Raw genomic sequence first — 19321 nt, 5'->3', positions numbered from 1 at the left:
TCGAAGTCTGAATCTAATTAAATCGCACCATGCACGTGTCATATCACCAAGGCAAGTACTAGTAAATCTTTGCACCATTTTTCAGATAGATAAAAATGTAGTTGTACTCATCCTAACTAGCGTTGTGTAGCAGTGCTAGAAGAAAGGCGGTTTTCAGTACACTACATGGCGTGTCAAAAAAATTCCAAATTTCTATTTTGTTATTTCCAAGTACCAAACGCAAGCTACAGAATGAATCACATAACTGCTATAGTGATGCTATCCAGATTCTGAAACCATGTGGAAGTATAAATGGATCTTCAATAGCCATTATTTAAACTGATCAGATCGTTAACTATTGCTGAATGTCGAACCATTTAGATCGTTAACTATCGCTGAAGAACAAAAACAGCATGTAAAATGCCACCATCAGTTCAGAACTCACGTAAACCTATAGACCAGGAAAATGCATCACAAGTTGTATGCTCACCTTGTCACTTAAACCTACAGACCAGATCAGCACGGCAGCGGTTGCTCATCCGCCATGCCTTTGAAGACGAGGAACCTGAGCAACTCGAACTTGAAGTATATGAAGCTCCCCTTGCTGTGCGTGAAGTAGCAGCCGAAGCTGCAGCCCACCACGCACTGCCACCCCGGGCCATGGACCGTGTCGAACTCCTACAGTGCAGCCGTCCAAATCAGATCCAATCATTCGGCAGCACTTGCGCAGCTAACTGCTGGTTTATGTTCAAGTACATCGTTCTTTCTCTTGTAAGACTGTCTCTAGCTTGTTACTTGCAAATTCAGAGGCTATAGATTTGGGGGCGGTATTGGCAAGTTTTTCACCTTCTTAATGTGCGTCGTGATGCTCCGGCAATCGAGGACGTCGAAGCGGTCGAGCGCCCTGGACGCTGCCGACGTGGCCTGCAGCTGCATCTTGGTCGCCATGTCGGTGTCCTCCACCGTCGCCTTCCCTTCCAGCATCCTGCTCGCTCGAGTGGACGAACAGCCGCACGCATGGACCGGAGGTTGGGGGGAACAGCCGCTACAAGCACAGAGAGTGAGAGAGGGGGGATAGAGGCGAACCACCACCGTACCAAATCAAGAAAAAAACTAAAATCTGAGAGGGGAGACGGGTCGGACCTTGAGGAGCAGAGGGAGATTTGGGAGACCGTGATGGATTTGGGAGGGGGAGACCATCCTGGTCGCCATGGGAGGGCTCGCCGGAGAGGAGATAGCTGCTGCCGGCGTGCATCCTTGCAGATTGACGAAGAACCGGTCGTCCTCGAGCAGATCAAGGCCATCCTGGAGATGGATCGGCGCTTGAGGGCTCGGGATTCACCGGAGCAGCGCGGGATCGAGTTGGAGGCGACCGAAACCCTAGCCACCACGGGCTAGGGATTCGGGCTCCCCCTGCCATGGCCATGGTCGCGGGGTAGGAGTTGGGCTTGAGCTGGGTTGGATCTGGAGGCTGCCGGCGGGGCTGGTTGAGAGGAGGTCGCCGCCGGCAGGTGGGATCGGGGGAGAGGATTGGATCGAATCGTGGGAGGTGCGGCGTCGCGACAGAGAAGACTTGGAAGGGGAGAGGAGGAGAAGGGAGCGAGGAAAGAAAGGAGGCGAGGGGGTGGATGGAAAATGACTAGGGTTTCAGAGTTAGTGTGGAAGGGTTGAGGACGGCCGTTGGATCCGCGAGCATCGGACGGTGTATGATGCACGATCCGCGTGAGAGGTCCACGGACCAATCAGAGTGCAGTATGATGTTGTGACCATCTAAATAGGTCATAGTTGCCTAAAAATAATGCATTAAAATTATGTCAGCTATTTTATGACTTGAGAAATTCAAAAAGAAAATGGAAAACCTTCTCATTGTGTCACCAAAACATGAACAAGTTTTCATAAAAAAATAACAAACATGAAAATGGATAAATATCTTTAAAAAGGTGTCGTGAGACATGAGTTTTTTTGGCAAAAAAGATATTTTCCATTTTTCGAATCCCTGAAATGAGTTTTTTTGTGAAGGACCTATAATATATTTGTTGACAAATTGGATCAAATCAATTTTTTAAAATATTAGGCCATATTTAATGCACAATTGTCCTAATGGTTGGGTGTAAAAAGTTTTGATCCACCTCTCGTGAAAAAGACAAATTTCCGCCGATTCAGCTGGAAGCGGGTCAAATTTGAACTGTAGCTACCTTGTAGTTTGCTCTTTATTTTTTCCAAAACTAATTTCTAGGTACATAAGTATCTATTTAATCAGAGAAACACCAAAAAAATTCCAAGATTCAACCACTAGCTAGGAACGATCATTCCCGCCGTTTTGACCACATTTTGAAACAGGCATAAAAAATTCAAAAAAATCAAAAAATTGGGAAACCTTCGCATTGTGTCATTATATGTGGCCAAGTTCCCAGGAAAAATAATAAACTTGTAATACGGCAATTATTTAAAAAAAGTGTTCTCAAAAACGAGCTATCATGTGTGGAGATCAATGTCTTTCAAGCAAAATGATTAATCTTATGGCCACATTCATGGCATATTTTGTTCAAATGATCTCATATTGTTCACAAGGGTGCATATTGGAATGGCAAACAATGTTGCCTAAGGAAGTTTTCATTTTCTTTGGACGAAAAAACCATTTTCCATTTTTCGACTGCCCAAAAGGAGGTTTTTTCGTGAAGGACCTCCTAAATAATTGTTGCAAAATTGGACCAAATCATTTTTCTAAAATACTAGGACAAATTTAATGCACAATTGACAAAATGGTTGGGTGTAAAATTTTTTGATCCACCTCTCGTGAAAAAGACAAATTTCCGTCGATTCAGTTGGAAGCGGGTCAAATTTGAACTGTAGCTGCCTTGTAGTTTGCTCTTTATTTTTTCCAAAAATCATTTCTAGGTACATAAGTATCTATTTAATCATAGAAACACCAAAAAAATTCCAAGATTCAACCACTAGCTAGGAACGGTCATTCCCGCCGTTTTGACCGCATTTTGAAACGGGCATAAAAAATTCAAAAAAATCAAAAAATTGTGGAACCTTCGCATTATGTCATTATATGTGGCCAAGTTACCAGGAAAAATAATAAACTTGTAATACGACAATTATTTTAAAAAAATGTTGTCAAAACGGGCATAAAAAATTCAAAAAAAATAAAAAAATTTGGAAACCTTCGCATTGTGTCATTATATGTGGCCAAGTTCCTAGGAAAAATAACAAACTTGTAATACGGCAATTATTTTAAAAAAGTGTTCTCAGAAATGAGCTATCATGCGTGAAGATTCATGGCTTTCAAGCCAAGTGATCAATCTTATGGCCACATTCTTGGCATAGTTTGTTCAAATGATCTCATATTATGCACAAGGGTGCATCTTGGAATTCCAAACAATGTTGCCTAAGGGAGTTTTCATTTTATTTGCACGGAAAATACATTTTCCATTTTCCGAGTGTCCGAAAGGAGGTTTTTTTGTGAAGGAACTACCAAATAATTTTTGCAAAATTGGAGCAAATCATTTTTATAAAATACTAGGCCATATTTAATGTACAATTGACAAAATGGTTGGGTGTAAAATTTTTTGATCCACCTCATAGTTTGCTATTTATTTTTTCCAAAAATCATTTCTAGTTACATAAGGACCTATTTAATCATAAATACATGGTTTGGTGGCGATATGTTGAGGTTTGGGCGGTGGCCGAGGGCCCCAACTCTAGAGCGCGTAAACTCGCATGCCCGCCGCATGGTCACCTCGTGACCGTGGCGTTGCCACGTGTTTTGGGTGGCCTAGGCATGTCTAGTGGGTTGGGCACTCCCTAGGTTGGTGCTAGGAAGAAAATTACAACATAAGATTCTCACGAGGAGACCGATCGATGCTCAAACATGAATTAGCAGCCAAGTGTTTGATTAGCGGTACGGGAAATGTACATGGCTAATGGGCGTGAGTTTTGGGTGAGGATGATCAGTTACTAAGAAGACCGTCTTCACAAATTTTCAGCTCAAAAGGAGGAGCCTAGGTGGTACTTGCTTTGCAAACCACCACACTGGACATAAATACGAATGTTGAAGCTCGGCTCAAAATAATGAATGGATTGAGCTGGCATTTGGTGGAGGATCGTTATTTGGTCATAGGAAAGCACTGTAGAAAATGGATACTATTTGGACATGCCAAAGTGGTACTTCCTTCACAAACTGTTACTCTGAACAGAATAGGAAAATGAATATTTTTGAATTATTTTTGAACTAGGCAAGGAAGATTTTTACATATTTGACGAAGATATGACCCAAAGAATTTATGAGATTGTTTTGGGAATTTTGGGAATGACAGAAATATAGGTTGCTTCACAACCTAGGGCAAAAACTGCCACATGGACATGACACATAGGCAAAACTGATGAGGTGGCGCCTAGTCATAGCAACCCACCACAATTTACAAGGTATGACCATCTATATTGGTCGTTAACAACTAGAAATAAGGCAGCGGACTAGCATTGTTTGCTTTATGACCATTTCGTGTAAGGAAATTACGACCTTTCTGACCAAAATGGTCGCAATGGTTTAGGGTTTGGAGCGCCCCGAACAGCTTTTGACCAATTGGTCTGAAATGGTCATAGATCTATGACCAATTCTTCCAGGGTCACTGACAAAAGGTCACAAGTTGACATATTTCTTGTAGTGTTTGCACACTGTATCCTGATAAAGTAGGTTCAGGCTGCTGCCACCGTCCATAAGGACTCGTGTGAGGTGTAATCTGTCGATGATTGGGTCAAGGACCAATGCGGCAGAACCGCCATGATGGATGCTGGTAGGATGGTCCCTGCGATCGAAAGTGATCAGACAAGAAGACCATGGGTTGAACTTTGGGGTGACTGGCTCCATCGCGTAGACGTCCCGTAGTCACGTTTCTGTTCCCGCCTGGGAATATGGGTTGCGTATATCATATTCACCGTTTTCACATGGGAAGGGAATTTCTTCTGTCCTCCTGTGTTCGGTGGCCGGGGCTCCTCGTCGTCATCGCTATGCAGCCCCCTTTCCTTGTGTTCGGCATTCAACTTGCCGTCCTGTTTAAACACCCAACATTCTCTGTTGGTGTGGTTGGCTGGTTTATCGGGGGTGCCGTGAATTTGACATGAGCGATCGAGTATGCGGTCCAGACTGGACAAGCCTGGGTTGTTTCTTTTGAATGGATTTTTCCGTTGTCCGGATTTAAAGCCTCTAAATCCGGCATTGACTGTCGTGTCTTCGGCGTTGTCGCCAATGTTTTGATGCTTGTTTCTATTGCGTCGTGGCTTGCCGTTGCTATCTCTGGCGTCTGAATCGCCGGAGTTTTTTGGTGTGATGTTGCTACGAGCCAGCCAGTTGTCCTCGCCCGCGCAAAAGCGTGTCATGAGTGTCATAAGGGCTGCCATGGATTTTGGCTTCTCTTGGCCGAGGTGTCGGGCGAGCCACTCGTCGCGGATGTTATGCTTAAAGGCCGCTAGGGCTTCGGCATCCAAACAGTCGACGATTTGGTTCTTTTTAGTTAGGAACCGAGTCCAGAATTTCCTAGCTGACTCTCCGGGATGTTGGGTTATGTGACTTAGGTCATCAGCGTCCGGTGGTCGCACGTAAGTGCCCTGGAAGTTGTCAAGGAATGCGTCCTCCAGGTTCTCCCAACTGCCAATGGAGTTCGCCGGCAGGCTATTTAGCCAATGTCGAACCGGTCCTTTGAGCTTAAGGGGGAGGTACTTGATGGCATGTTGATCATCGTTGCGGGCCATGTGAATGTGGAGAAGGAAATCTTCAATCCATACCGTGGGGTCTGTTGTGCCATCGTATGATTCGATGTTTACGGGTTTAAACCCTTCTCGGAATTCATGATCCATTACTTCATCAGTGAAGCATAGGGGGTGTGCGGCGCCTCTATGCCGGGCTACATCTCGACGTAGTTCAAATGAGTATGGTCTATTGTATTCGGCCCAGCCGGACTTGTTTTTAGCGTATTCGGCATGACGGTCATCATCACACGTTGTGGCGCGCCCCTGCGATCCGTAGATCGATCTTGACTGTCCTGCTTTGTTTTCCAATACGTCTTGCAGGTCCTGCGTGTTGCCCTAGGCCTTAGTATTTTTGTTTGATTGGCAGAGGGGTGCGGGCGGTTGTTCAGTTTGATACACCGCTTTGTCTCGGCCACGAGGTGGCCGGTCCGCCTCGTCCTGCGCTGGTAGTGTAGGCTCTAGAGCCTCCTCCTCGAGTTGGGGTAACAACCTACGCTTCGGGTAACTTTTGGTTGGGTGCTCGAGTCCGTATTCCTCGGCTTCCAAGACCTCAGTCCATCTATCCGTTAGCAGATCTTGATCAGCTTGAAGCTGCTGCTGCTTCTTCTTCAGGCTTTTTGCAGTGGCCATAAGCCTGCGCTTGAAGCGCTCCTACTCGGCGGGATCCTCAGGCACGACAAATTCGTCATCGCTGAGGCTCACCTCATCTTTGGAGAGAGGCATATAATTGTCGTCCTCCAAGTCTCCATTCATTGCCTGTTCATATGGGCTAGCTTGCCCGTCCTCCTTCTCGGCCTGCTCGAAGTCAGGCTGGGCAGGATTATTTTTGTCTTCGAAACCATTCGGATTGCTATCATCTCCTGTGCTAGTACTGCTATTTCTGCCATGGAGGGCTTAGAGCGGCGCCGATGACGCCTGTGCTTTAATTACTTCCCCAAGGGATTATCCTCTGTTGCCGCATCGCCATTGTTTTCTTTGGGGTTGTCCACCATATATATATCATACTACGAGGTGGATGTCTAGCACCCTATAGGCGGTGGTTCTTGTCCTTCTCCTGCATCGTCGTCCATACCGTCGATGTCTTCAGAGTGGAAGTCAAGCACGTCGGTTGAGTCATCGATAGTGGCTATAAAGTGGGTGGTGGGTGGGGAACGAATTTCTTCGTCGTCCGCTTCCCACTCGAGCCAGACATAGTTCGGCCAGGAGTCTCCTGACAAGGAGAGAGATTTTAATGAATTTAGCACATCATCCAAGTGTGAGTGCTGAAAGATATCCGCGGAGGTGAACTCCATAATCGGTGCCCAATCAGATTCGATAGGCATGGGCATATGTTGTTGGGATCCTGTAGCCAGAGACGAGTCCGAGGGTCCGATGATACCGGCCTCATAGGAGGTGGGATCAGTGTTTAGCTCCAAGGCCGATGAGTGTGCGGCCTTAGTGGCGGGGTCCATCCACCCGTCCTCGGATGGCATAATCTGCTCCGGATTGAGTCCCGGAGCAGCCGCAGGCGCGATCCTCCGAATATTGTCCGATGGCAGATCTAAGTCATGCTTGTCGAGACTGTTCAGTGCACCTGACACGGGGTCGAATCCGTTGAAGATCAATTCTCCGCGGATGTCGGCAGTGTAGTTCAAGCTTCCAAACCTGACCTGATGGCCAGGGGCGTAGCTATCGATCTGCTCCAGATGGCCAAGCGAGTTGGCCTGCAGTACGAAGCCGCCGAATACGAAGATCTGTCCGAGGAGGAAAACCTCCCCCAGGACCGCGTCGCTGAAGACGATTGAAGGAGCCATCTATCCTTATTGCGGCGACACAGTGGAACTCTCAATCAAAGCACCAATGTCAGTGTCAAAACCGGCGGATCTCATGTAGGGGGTCTCGAGCTGTGCGTCTAAGGCTAAAGGTAACATGAGGTGGGGGACACGATGTTTACCCAGGTTCAGGCCCTCTCTATGGAGGTAATACCCTACTTCCTGCTTGATTGATCTTGATGATATGAGTATTACAAGAGTTGATCTACCACGAGATCGTAGAGGCTAAACCCTAGAAGCTAGCCTATGATTATGATTGTTGTTGACCTATGGACTAAACCCTCCGATTTATATAGACACTGGAGGGGGCTAGGGTTACACAGAGTCGGTTACAGAGAAGGTAATCTACATATCCGAATTGCCAAGCTTGCCTTCCACGCAAAGGAGAGTCCCACCCGGACACGGGATGAAGTCTTCTATCTTGTATCTTCATAGTCCTACAGTCTGGACAAAGTATATAGTCCGGCTGTCCGAGGACCCCTTAATCCAGGACTCCCTCAGGGCCCACGAGGGTGGGGGCGCGCCCAGGGGGCAGGCGCGCCTCCTTGCCTCGTGGCCTCCTCGCTTATTTCTTGATGTCCACTCCAAGTCCTCTAGATCTTGTTTGTTCCAAAAATAACTCTTCCAAAGGTTTTATTCCGTTTGGACTCCGTTTGATATTCATTTTCTGCGAAAGACTGAAATAGGCAAAAAAACTGCAATTTGGACTGGGCCTCCGGTTAATAGGTTAGTCCCAAAAATAATATAAAAGTGCATAGTAAAGCCCATTAAACATCCAAAACGGATAATATAATAGCATGGAACAATAAAAAATTATAGATACGTTGGAGACGTATCAAGCATCCCCAAGCTTAATTCCTGCTCATCCTCGAGTAAGAAAATGATAAAAATAGAATTTTTGATGTGGAATGCTACCTAACATAATTCTCAATATAATTTTCTTTATTGTGGCATGAATGTTCGGATCCAAAAGATTCAAGATAAAAGTTTAATATTGACATAAAAATAGTAATACTTCAAGCATGCTAACCAAGCAGTTTATGTCTTATCAAAATAACATAGCCAAAGAAAGCCTATCCCTACAAAATCATATAGTTTGGCCATGCTTCATTTTCGTCACCCAAAATGCTCCCATCATGCACAACGCCGGTTTCAGCCAAGCAATTGGTTCATACTCTTTAACATGCTTCAGCCTTTTCAACCCTCACGCAATACATGAGCATAGGCCATGGACATAGCACTATGGGTGGAGTAGAGTATGATGATAGGGATTATGTGAGAAAACAAAAAAGAAGAAAGTCTCACATTGACGCGGCTAATCAACGGGCTATGGAGATGCCCATCAATTGATGTCAATACGAGGAGTAGGGATTGCCATGCAACGGATGCACTAGAGCTATAAATGTATGAAAGCTCATCAAAAAGAAACTAAGTGGGTGTGCATCCAACTTGCCTGCTCACGAAGACCTAGAGCATTTTGAGGAAGCCCATCACCGGAATATACAAGCCAAGTTCTATAATGAAAAATTCTCACCACTATATGAAAGTGACAAAATAAGAAACTCTCTATCATGAAGATCATGGTGCTATTTTGAAGCACAAGTGTGGTAAAAGGATAGTAGCATTGTCCCTTCTCTCTTTCTCTCTCATTTTTTTATGTGGGCTTCTTTGGCCTCTCTTTTTTTATTTTTTTATTTGGGCTTCTTTGGCCTCTTTATTTTTCATAAAGTCTGGAGTCTCATCCCGACTTGTGGGGAATCATAGTCTCTATCATACTTTCCTCACTTACAACTCAAGAATTACAACTCGATAATTAGAACAAATATGACTCTATATGAGTGCCTTCATGTAACGCCCCAGATTTGATGCGCCAGGTGTCTTCCAGTTATTCGTCGTAGTTGCCATGTCATTGCTTGCATGTTGCATTTTGCCATGTCATCGTCTGCATTTCATCTGCATGTTTTTCAAAACTTGCATCTGTTCGGGTCCTCCTGGTTCTCTCCGTTGTCCGTTCGGAGTCCAGACCTCTCGCACGCGCCCGTCACCCCCTCTCAGACCTTGTTTCGTGAGCGGGATAAAAACATTCTCGGAATGGACCGAGATTTTCCGAGTGGCCTTGGTATAGCACCGGTAGACCGCCCGTCAAATTTCGTTCCATTTGGAGGTCGTTTGATGCCCCAACGGCTAACCGCGTAGCCCGAAACCCCTCTCTCTTTGAAGCCCAGCCCCTCTTCACCACAGCCCATGAGCCCATCAAAACCCCATCCATGCTCTCGGTCGTTCGATCATGATTGTGTGGGCGAAAACTGCACCTCATTTGGACTCTCCTAGCTCCCTCTACCTATATATTTGCACCTCCCCCCGAAAATTCGCGGATGAACCCTAGCGTCTTCCTCCTCTATGCCACCGGACATTTTACCCACCGCCGGACATGTCCGCATCGCCCCCTCAGCGTATCCGGAGCCGCCACATGTCCACCGCCACCGTCCTCGCGCCGCCGGCCCGCGGAGCCCATCGCGGGCCTGCATGGGCCCGAACCACCGCCGCCGAAGCCCGGATCGGCCCCCACGCTCCGCTGTCCGGGCCTTCCCTGCGCCGCCGCCTCACGCCTCGCCGCCGGCCACCTCCCCGCCTCCGCGCTTCGCCGTCACCCGGCTCTGTCCTTGCCGGAGTGCGACGCCTGAGCCTTCGCCGCCGCTGCTCGCCTGCGGGATCCCCGAGCCGCCGAACCCCGTGTGGTCACCGGCCTTCTTCGACCCGCCGCTCCGCTGCAGGAACTCGCCGAAGCTCTCGTGCCGCGTTGCCGCCTCCTCCTCGGCACCTCGTTCCTCTCCTTCTCCGGCCAGATCCAGTCGAGGAGCGACCGGATCTGGTGACCCCAACGTCTCCGGCACCCTCTCCTTCACCGCTGGCCGTCGTCCTTGTCTTCCCCGGCCAAAACTCCGGCGAGCCGCCGCCTGCCTCGTTTTTCGTGCCACGGTCAACCCTAGATCCGGAGTGGTAATTTCTGCTAAGTCCTGAAATTATTGCATATTCTGGTGCTTTGTTCATCATGCCATAACTTCATGTGTGTTGTTCCGATTTGTGCATATAATATATCGGAATGTTCATTGTGAGATTCTCTTCATTTTGGTCCATTATGCCATGCTTGTTTGAGTTCATCTTAATGCCATAATAATCGTTACAAGAGTGCTATATGATGTTAACTGCTGTCTGTTAACAGAACTTGGTGATTTGTCATTTTTGTTTCATTTTGTGTGTGCATCCTTTGAACTTGATGTCTACATGAGTTTCGAGCTACAACATGCCATATTTACATAGGTGCAATCCATGTATTTTTGCGAGTCTTGTAGTAAGTGCATCAAGCTCGCGAAGTGAGCTACTTGTTGTTACTGTTTTGCTAGGCTGAAACTGTTATATCATGATGCTATGTAAACCTGCTGCTACAAGTCATTCTATGCATAATCTGGAGATGTGCACTAATGATGTTTTGTTGTACATGTCATGATCTATCCATCCATGCCCTTGGTTGCATTTATATCCTGCTGTAGCTTGTTGTAATCTTGCTCTCAATTTGCTAAATAATGTTGCTGTCAGCTTGGTAACATTAAGTTCAGTTTTTCCATGAGCTTTGTTAGTGATCAATGCACCCTATGAACTTGTTCTTGCCATTCTTAGCTTCATAAACATGTATTATTACTGTTGGGAACCTTGTCATGCCATGTATTGCTCTTTGGTGAGTGGTACAAGCTCACCAACATTCCTACTTATCGTTGTTCCTGCCATGTCTGAATCTGTCATATCACTTGCTATGTTTGCATGGATCCTTCCATCTTTTCTGTTGATCTTTGGAATTAGTTCAGTAAGGGCGTCTTGTTCTTTGTATTTAACATTAGCATGCCATTCCTTTGTTTTCCATGATAAGTTCCTGTAGCATGTTGTTTGATAGCTCTAAACATTGTAACCTGATGTTATTTCTGCTAAGTCTGAAACTGTTATTATTTGCAATCTTGCCATGTCCTTTTGAGCATGTTATAGTGTTTTCCGGAGATAGCTCAATGTTCATGTTTTGTCATGCTTTACATGTACATCATGTCCATGCCTTTTGTTTTCATCTTAAGGTGTTGTAGCTTGTCGTTTTGATGCTTGCAATATGCCTAGCTGCTGTTTTGGACAACTTGTCCTTTATACTTTGTTTCATGTGTGTGTTGAACCGTTGCTCCGTTTTGTGTGTGCTCTATATGAAACTTGCTTAGTTTTGCATGTAGTTTCATCTTATCATGTTGCATCCTTGTTTTGAGGTGTTGCTTGATGTTTGTATGCATTTTGCATCAATGCCATGTTTGACTTGTTTTGCTCATATCTTCTAGGCCGTAGCTCAGAATTAAATGAACTTTATATGTAACTTGACTAGAATCTCATGTAGATCATATTGGTTCATCTTAAATTGCTGTTTAACAACTTGAACATAAGATTTATTCAGATCTGGACCAATTTCTAAATTTGCCTATGAGGACTTACCGGAATTGTTATATGTTGTTTCTGGCCTCATTTAAACTTGCTTTGACGTGTCGCTCTTGTATGCGTCATCCCTTGCCATGAGTAGCTTCATGTAGCTTTGTCGTGCATCATGCTTGGTTGAGCATCATGTCATGTATATGTGTGGTGTGTTTACCATGTTGTGTGCTTCTTCTCGATAGTTCCCATTTCGTTGCGATCGTGAGGATTCGTTCGTCTACGCTTGGTTCGTCTTCATGGCTTCATCTTCTTCATGGACTCGTTCTTCTTCCTAGCGGGATTTCAGGCAAGATGACCATCACCTTGGATCTCATTACTATCATTGCTATGCTAGTTGCTTCGTTCTATCGCTCTGCTGCGCTACCTATCACTTGTTCTTCAAGCCTCCCAATTTGCCATGTCAGCCTCTAACCTTTTTCACCCTTCCTAGCAAACCGTTGCTTGGCTGTTACCGCTTTGTTCAGCCCCTCTTATAGCGTTGTTAGTTGCAGGTAAAGTTGAAGATTGCTCCATGGTGGACAGGATTATGTTGGGATATCACAATATCTCTTATTTAATTAATGCATCTATATACTTGGTAAAGGGTGGAAGGCTCGGCCTTATGCATGGTGTTTTGTTCCACTCTTGCCACGCTAGTCTCCGTCATACCAGTGTTATGTTCCCGGATTTTGCATTCCTTACGCGGTTGGGTGATTTATGGGACCCCCTTGACAGTTCACTTTGAATAAAACTCCTCCAGCAAGGCCCAACCTTGGTTTTACCATTTGCCTCACCTATTTACCTTTCCCTTGGGTCGGCCAACCCGATTGTCATCTTTATTTTAGCCCCCCCCCAGGCCAGTGCTTCTCTAAGTGCTGGTCCGAACCAAGCTGCCTGCGGGGCCACCTCCGGGAAACTTGTGGTCTGGTTTTACTCGTAGCTAGTCTCATTCGGTGTTGCCCTGAGAATGAGATATGTGCAGCTCCTATCGGGATTGTCGGCACATCGGGCGGCTTTGCTGGTCTTGTTTTACCATTGTCGAAATGTCTTGTAAACTGGGATTCTGAGACTGATCGGGTCTTCCTGGGAGAAGGAATATCCTTCATTGACCGTGAGAGCTTGTGATGGGCTAAGTTGGGACACCCCTGCAGGGTATAAACTTTTGAAAGCCGTGCCCGCGGTTATGTGGCAGATGGGAATTTGTTAATGTCCGGTTGTAGATAACTTGACACCGGATACGAATTAAAACGCATCAACCATGTGTGTAGCCGTGATGGTCTCTTCTCGGCGGAGTCCGGGAAGTGAACACGGTTTTGGGTTATGTTTGATGTAAGTAGGAGTTCATGATCACTTCTTGATCATTGCTAGCTTCACGACCATTCCATTGCTTCTCTTCTCGCTCTTATTTGCGTATGTTAGCCACCATATATGCTTAGATGCTGCTGCAACCTCACCACTTTACCCCTTCCTTACCCATTAAGCTTTGCTAGTCTTGATACCCATGGTAATGGGATTGCTGAGTCCTCGTGGCTCACAGATTACTACAACAACAGTTGCAGGTACAGGTTATGCGATGATCATGAAGCGAGAGCGATGTTACTTGTTTGGAGTTCTTGTTTTGCTTCTTCTTTAATCAGGGGATAGGTTCCAGGTCGGCAGCCTGGGCTAGCAGGGTGGATGTCATTTGAGTTTCTGTTTCTGTTTCATCCGTAGTCGGATGGTGCTCTTATGTAAGATGATGTTGTATTCGTGTGGCATTGTATGCCTTTTGTATGTACCCCATCTATTATGTAATGTTGATGTAATGATATCCACCTTGCAACAGCGTCTTCAAGATGCGCTTCTATCCTTGGTGGGACCTTCGAGTTCCTTTAGGATAGGGTCGCATCTTGGGCGTGATACTTCGGCTGTGTACCGAGATGTGCAATGATTCAAGAGTGACATGTATGAAAAATTATGCATGGTGGCTTTGCCACAAATACGATGTCAACTACATGATCATGCAAGGCAATATGACAATGATGGAGCATGTCATAATAAACGGAATGGTGGAAATTTGCATGGCAATATATCTCAGAATGGCTATGGAAATGCCATAATAGGTAGGTATGGTGGCTGTTTTGAGGAAGATATAATGAGGTTTATGTGTGATAGAGCGTATTGTATCACGGGTTTGGATGCACTGACGAAGTTTGCACCAACTCTCAAGGTGAGAAAGGGCAATGCACGGTACTGTAGAGGCTAGCAAATTGCGGAAGGGTAACAGTGCGTATAATCCATGGACTCACATTAGTCATAAAGAACTCATATACTTATTGCAAAAGTTTATTAGCCCTCGAAGCAAAGTACTACTATGCATGCTCCTAGGGGAAGGGTTGGTAGGAGTTAACCATCGTGTGATCCCGACCTCCACTCATAAGGAAGGCAATCAAAGAACACCCCATGCTTCAAATTTGTCACACAACGTTCACCATACGTGCATGCTACGGGACTTGCCAACCTTAACACAAGTATTTCTCAATTTCATAATTGCCCAACTAGCATGACTCTAACATTACCACCTTTATATCTCAAAACAATTATCAAGTATCAAATTTATCATAGTATTCAATGCACTTTATATGAAAGTTTTTATTATACCCAACTTGGATGCCCATCATATTAGGACTAATTTTATAACCCAAGAAAATTACCATGTTGTTCTAAAGGACTCTCAAAATAATATAAGTGAATCATGAGAGATAAATAATCTCTATAAAATAAAACCACCACCGTGCTCTAAAAATATATAAGTGAAGCACTAAAGCAAATGACAAACTACTACAAAAAATATAAGAGAAGATCAACGAGTAGTCGAATAATTATGCAACTATCTGAAGACTCTCGAACATTTAAGAATTTCAGATCTTGGTATTTTATTCAAACATCAATCAACACAAAATAAAATGATGCTTCAAGCAAAACACATATCATGTGGTGAATAAAAATATAGCTCCAAGTAAAGTTACCGATGAACGAAGATGAAAGAGGGGATGCCTTCCGGGGCATCCCCAAGCTTAGGCTCTTGGTTGTCCTTGAATATTACCTTGGGGTGCCTTGGGCATCCCCAAGCTTAGCCTCTTGCCACTCCTTATTCCATAGTCCATCGAATCTTTACCCAAAACATGGAAACTTTAGGAATTATAACTGCAGAAGCTTTAGGAATTATAACAGAGTTCAATCACACGCTTATTACATCGAGGTCCTCATAAAGAGTATGATTACACAAATAATATGGCTAAAGGCCATCTAAACTAAATAACTGCAGAAGCTTCGAAGGTACATGCGTCCATTAACTCCAACGGCATAGCTGAGTGCACGACAACGACCTATCACACCTTATTTGGCGTTTGAGTAGTCTACAACATGAGACATTGCAACCGTGTAGGTCAGCACATTGAATATGCTGGCAGAGTTACATTGTAAAGCAATGAATGCAAGAACTATATCTACATTTAATATTTGGCTGGTGGAGGCCCTAAGTTTATGGTTTTGCATAAAGCTAGTTTTTTCCTACAACAAAGGAATCAATTTTATTTGAACTACTCCCAAGTTGTTCTAATATTTGAGAAGGTTCCTCCAACTCAAATCCCAATTAAACAAGTATCAACATTAAACCCAATTCAATTAATTAAAGAGTGATGAGATCAACAATAATATCCAATTCCAGATACTCAAGATGTCCATAACCGGGGACACGGCTAAACATGATTAGTTTATACACTCTGTAGAGGTTGCGCACTTTTTCCCACAAGACTCGACCGCATCCATGATCGGAAGATCGAGACATATTCTTTCTGAAGCATTAACTACCTACTCTGGGCAGACCGGTACACCTACTTTCCCCTACATCTGCTAGTCCACGTCTTCGAGAGCTCATACAACTTACTCAACTATGCCAGAGCCCATAATGGCTTGTGGCTGCACACAGAAGTTTCTAGGCATGAAATATCATATGATCCCTTTGAGCCTATGTGTCAAACTGAGGAAAAATCACACGGGTACTCCGGGATTTTCCAAATGGACAAACACTGTATTCTCCAGGTGCCCCAACCAATCCACCCAGATGTGTATTAAAGTTGCCACCTTAATCTTATCCAAGATTAATAACTCTCATAACTTCCATGTGAATCACGATCCAATCCCCGTCCATGGGCATGTCTAAGCAATAATAGAGCATAACATATATTCCCAGGGTGATCAAAAGGTATTAGGTTCCTAATGCATAGTAAAAACTGGGAATATTTGAGGAGCATAACTAATGCATAGTAAAAACTGGGAATAGAACAGTATGATAAAAGTATAACTTGCCTTGCTGATGATCTACAAACTCTAGAGATTCGTAGTAACAAGCCTCGCACTCTGGGTAATCCAGCATAGAAAAACAGTAGCATACATAAGCAATCACTCAAACAAAACAAAGAGAACTCGAGGAAAGATCCAAATAAAACTCGAAACAGACAAATGGCTAAACTAAATAGAGAACAGAACCTAACAGCATTATTTTTATGTGGATTAGATCTTCACAGTAGCTACATGTGATTAGCTACGATTTGCAAAAAGAAACAACTCAAATGGAGCTACTAAACTCAAGATAAAAACAAAACAAGATCTATTACTAATCTGAACTAAACTCAAATTTTAAATTGTCAAAATCATGTTCAAGTTCGTTTACTAGAAAGAAGAGATCATTGCGAAGATTGAGGCGTTGGTTTCATCTAATTTGGATAAACGAGCTAAAAGTTACGCTAGTTTTAATATCAAGGGCTAAATCACGAGAAAACTATTCGGGGATAGGTCCCTGGCCGAAAATAAAACTAAAAAAAATCTACAGAATGGATGTTCGCTAACAGAAATTAACAAACGGAAGCGTTCACTAACAGATCTAAACGAACGAACATTCGCTAATTAAACTAACCTAATAAAATAAACTGATAAAAACTGAAAACTAAAAAAACCGGGACGGGTTTCGATGGTTATACCGTTTCGCGAAATAAAACCAGCGGCGGTGGATCGGATCGGATCGGATCACAGCGGCGGCGGCTCCGGCGAGGATCCAGCGATGCGGGGCAGCGACGGGGTGGTGCAGGCGGCAGCGGCGATGCGGCGGCAGCGGCAGCGGCAGCGGCGTGGGCGACTTGTTGTTGTCGGCAATGGCTATTGAGGAGGAGGGCGGCGGGGAGGGGGGGTCCGCTTATAAAGGGGGGGGGTCGCGGCTTGGCGGAAGGGGCAAGCTAGCGGCGCGGCTTGATCCCGGACTCTTGTGAGTCCGGTTCCCGCACGATCGGCGAAGGCGGCGGCGACTTGGGCTGGCTGGGCCTTCGGCCCAATTCGGTTCGTAAACTTTTTAAAAATCGATTTTTGCGAGAAAATCCTAAATAAATAAAAATAAACTTATAAAAATTCCAGAAACAATTTTCACGGTCCCTACCTAATATTTGGGACATAATGAACATTTTTCTGGACTAAATGCAATTTCTGAAAATGCATGTTTTTCTCCAATACAAATAAAATACGAATAAAATAATAATTTGATTTTAAAATTTCTTCTCCATTATTTCTCTTCTGTTGAAGAATTCATTTTATCTTCTCCCATTTATTTTTTTATTGTTGGAAATAATTGGAGAGAAATTATTAAAAATCAAATTGATCCTTTTTCAAATTTGAAATAAATTCAAACATGAAATATTATGAAACCTCCAACTCTCTCCTTGGGTCCTTGAGTTGCTTAAGATTTCTAGGATCACAACCAAAATGGAAACAAAATATGATATGCATATGATGATCTATGTATAACAAATTAAATATTGGGATGTTACAAAAGTCTCACATTGACAAGGCTAACTATGGAGATGCGCATCAATTGATATCATTGCAAGGAGTAGGGATTGCCATGCAACTGATGCACTAGAGCTATAACTGTATGAAAGCTCAAAAGAAAACTAAGTGGGTGTGCATCCAACTTGCTTGCTCATGAAGACCTCGGGCATTTGAGGAAGCCCATCATTGGAATATACAATCCAAGTTCTATAATGAAGAATTCCCACTAGTAATATATGAAAGTGAGAAAATAGGAGACTCTTCATCATGAAGAACATGGTGCTACTTTGAAGCACAAGTGTGGAAAAGGATAGTAGCATTGCCCCATCTATTTTTTTCTTTGATTTTTTTTAAATTTTTTTCTTTTTGTTGGGCACTTTGGCCTCTCTTTTTCTTGGGCTCATTTGGCCTTTTTTCATTTTTTTATATTCCTCACATGGGAAAATGCTCTAACAGTGCATATGATCGTCACACTTCTTTTTACTTACCACTCAATGCTAGAACAAAAATATGACTCTATATGAATGGCTTGTGCAATGATCTAGCGTAGCATGTATAAAAAATATGAATGGTGGTGGATCCAAAAATACTATCCAACTATATGATCATGCAAATCAATATGATATTTATGATATGTGTCATAATAAAACGGAACGGTGGAATTTGCATGGCAATATATCTCGGAATGGCTATGGAAATGCCATAATAGGTAGGTATGGTGGCTGTTTTGAGGAACATATAAGGAGGCTTATGTGTGATAGAGCGTATTGTATCATGGGGTTTGGATGCACCGGCAAAGTTTGCACCAACTCTCAAGGTGAGAAAGGGCAATGCACGGTACCGAAGAGGCTAGCAACGATGGAAAGGTAAAAGTGCGTATAATCCATGGACTCAACAATAGTCATAAGAAATGTACCGAGCATCGCCCGATGGCAGATCTAGGTCGTGCTCATCGTGGATGCAGGGTGCACCAGTTATGTGCTCGAGTCTATTAAAGATCAAGTCTCCATGGATATTCGTAGTGTAGTTTAGGCTTCCAAACCCGACCTGATGGCCAGGGGCGTAGCTATCGATCTGCTCCAGATGGCCAAGCGAGTTGGCCCGTAGTGCAAAGCCGCCGAATACGAAGATCTGTCCGGGGAGGAAAACCTCACCCTGGACCGCATCATTGTAGATGATTGAAGGAGCCATCAAGCCTTATGGTGACAACACAGTGGAACTCTCAATGAGAGCACCAATGTCGGTGTCAAAACCAGCGGATCTTGGGTAGGGGGTCCCGAACTGTGCGTCTAAGGCTAATGGTAACAGGAGGGGGGGACACGATGTTTACCCAGGTTCGGGCCCTCTCTCTGGAGGTAATATATACCCTACTTCCTGCTTGATTCATCTTCATGATATGAGTATTACAAGAGTTGATCTACCAC

The 19321-nt window shown here is 44.3% G+C and overlaps 1 protein-coding gene across 1 annotated transcript; it reads right to left on the bottom strand.

Moving 5' to 3' along the window:
• Positions 1 to 495: 495 nt before the first annotated feature.
• On the bottom strand, positions 496 to 963 carry LOC119368144 (dynein light chain 1, cytoplasmic-like). Its single transcript, XM_037633478.1, has 2 exons — positions 826 to 963; positions 496 to 657 (listed from the first exon to the last, which is right to left on the bottom strand). The coding sequence occupies exons 1-2, from the start codon at positions 961 to 963 to the stop codon at positions 496 to 498; spliced, it is 300 nt and encodes a 99-aa protein (XP_037489375.1).
• Positions 964 to 19321: the final 18358 nt, after the last annotated feature.

Source organism: Triticum dicoccoides, chromosome 2B (assembly GCF_002162155.2).
Source record: "Triticum dicoccoides isolate Atlit2015 ecotype Zavitan chromosome 2B, WEW_v2.0, whole genome shotgun sequence".
Lineage (NCBI taxonomy): Eukaryota > Viridiplantae > Streptophyta > Magnoliopsida > Poales > Poaceae > Triticum > Triticum dicoccoides.
The sequence above is the reverse complement of the archived record's forward strand: the minus strand, read 5'-3'. Positions and strand labels throughout refer to the sequence as shown.

Coding starts and splice junctions, on each gene's coding strand:
- LOC119368144 (XM_037633478.1), bottom strand. CDS start 963: ATGCTGGAAGGGAAGGCGACGGTGGAGGACACCGACATGGCGACCAAG. Junction 658..825: donor TCACGACGCACATTAAGAAG/GTGAAAAACTTG, acceptor GCTGCACTGTAG/GAGTTCGACACGGTCCATGG.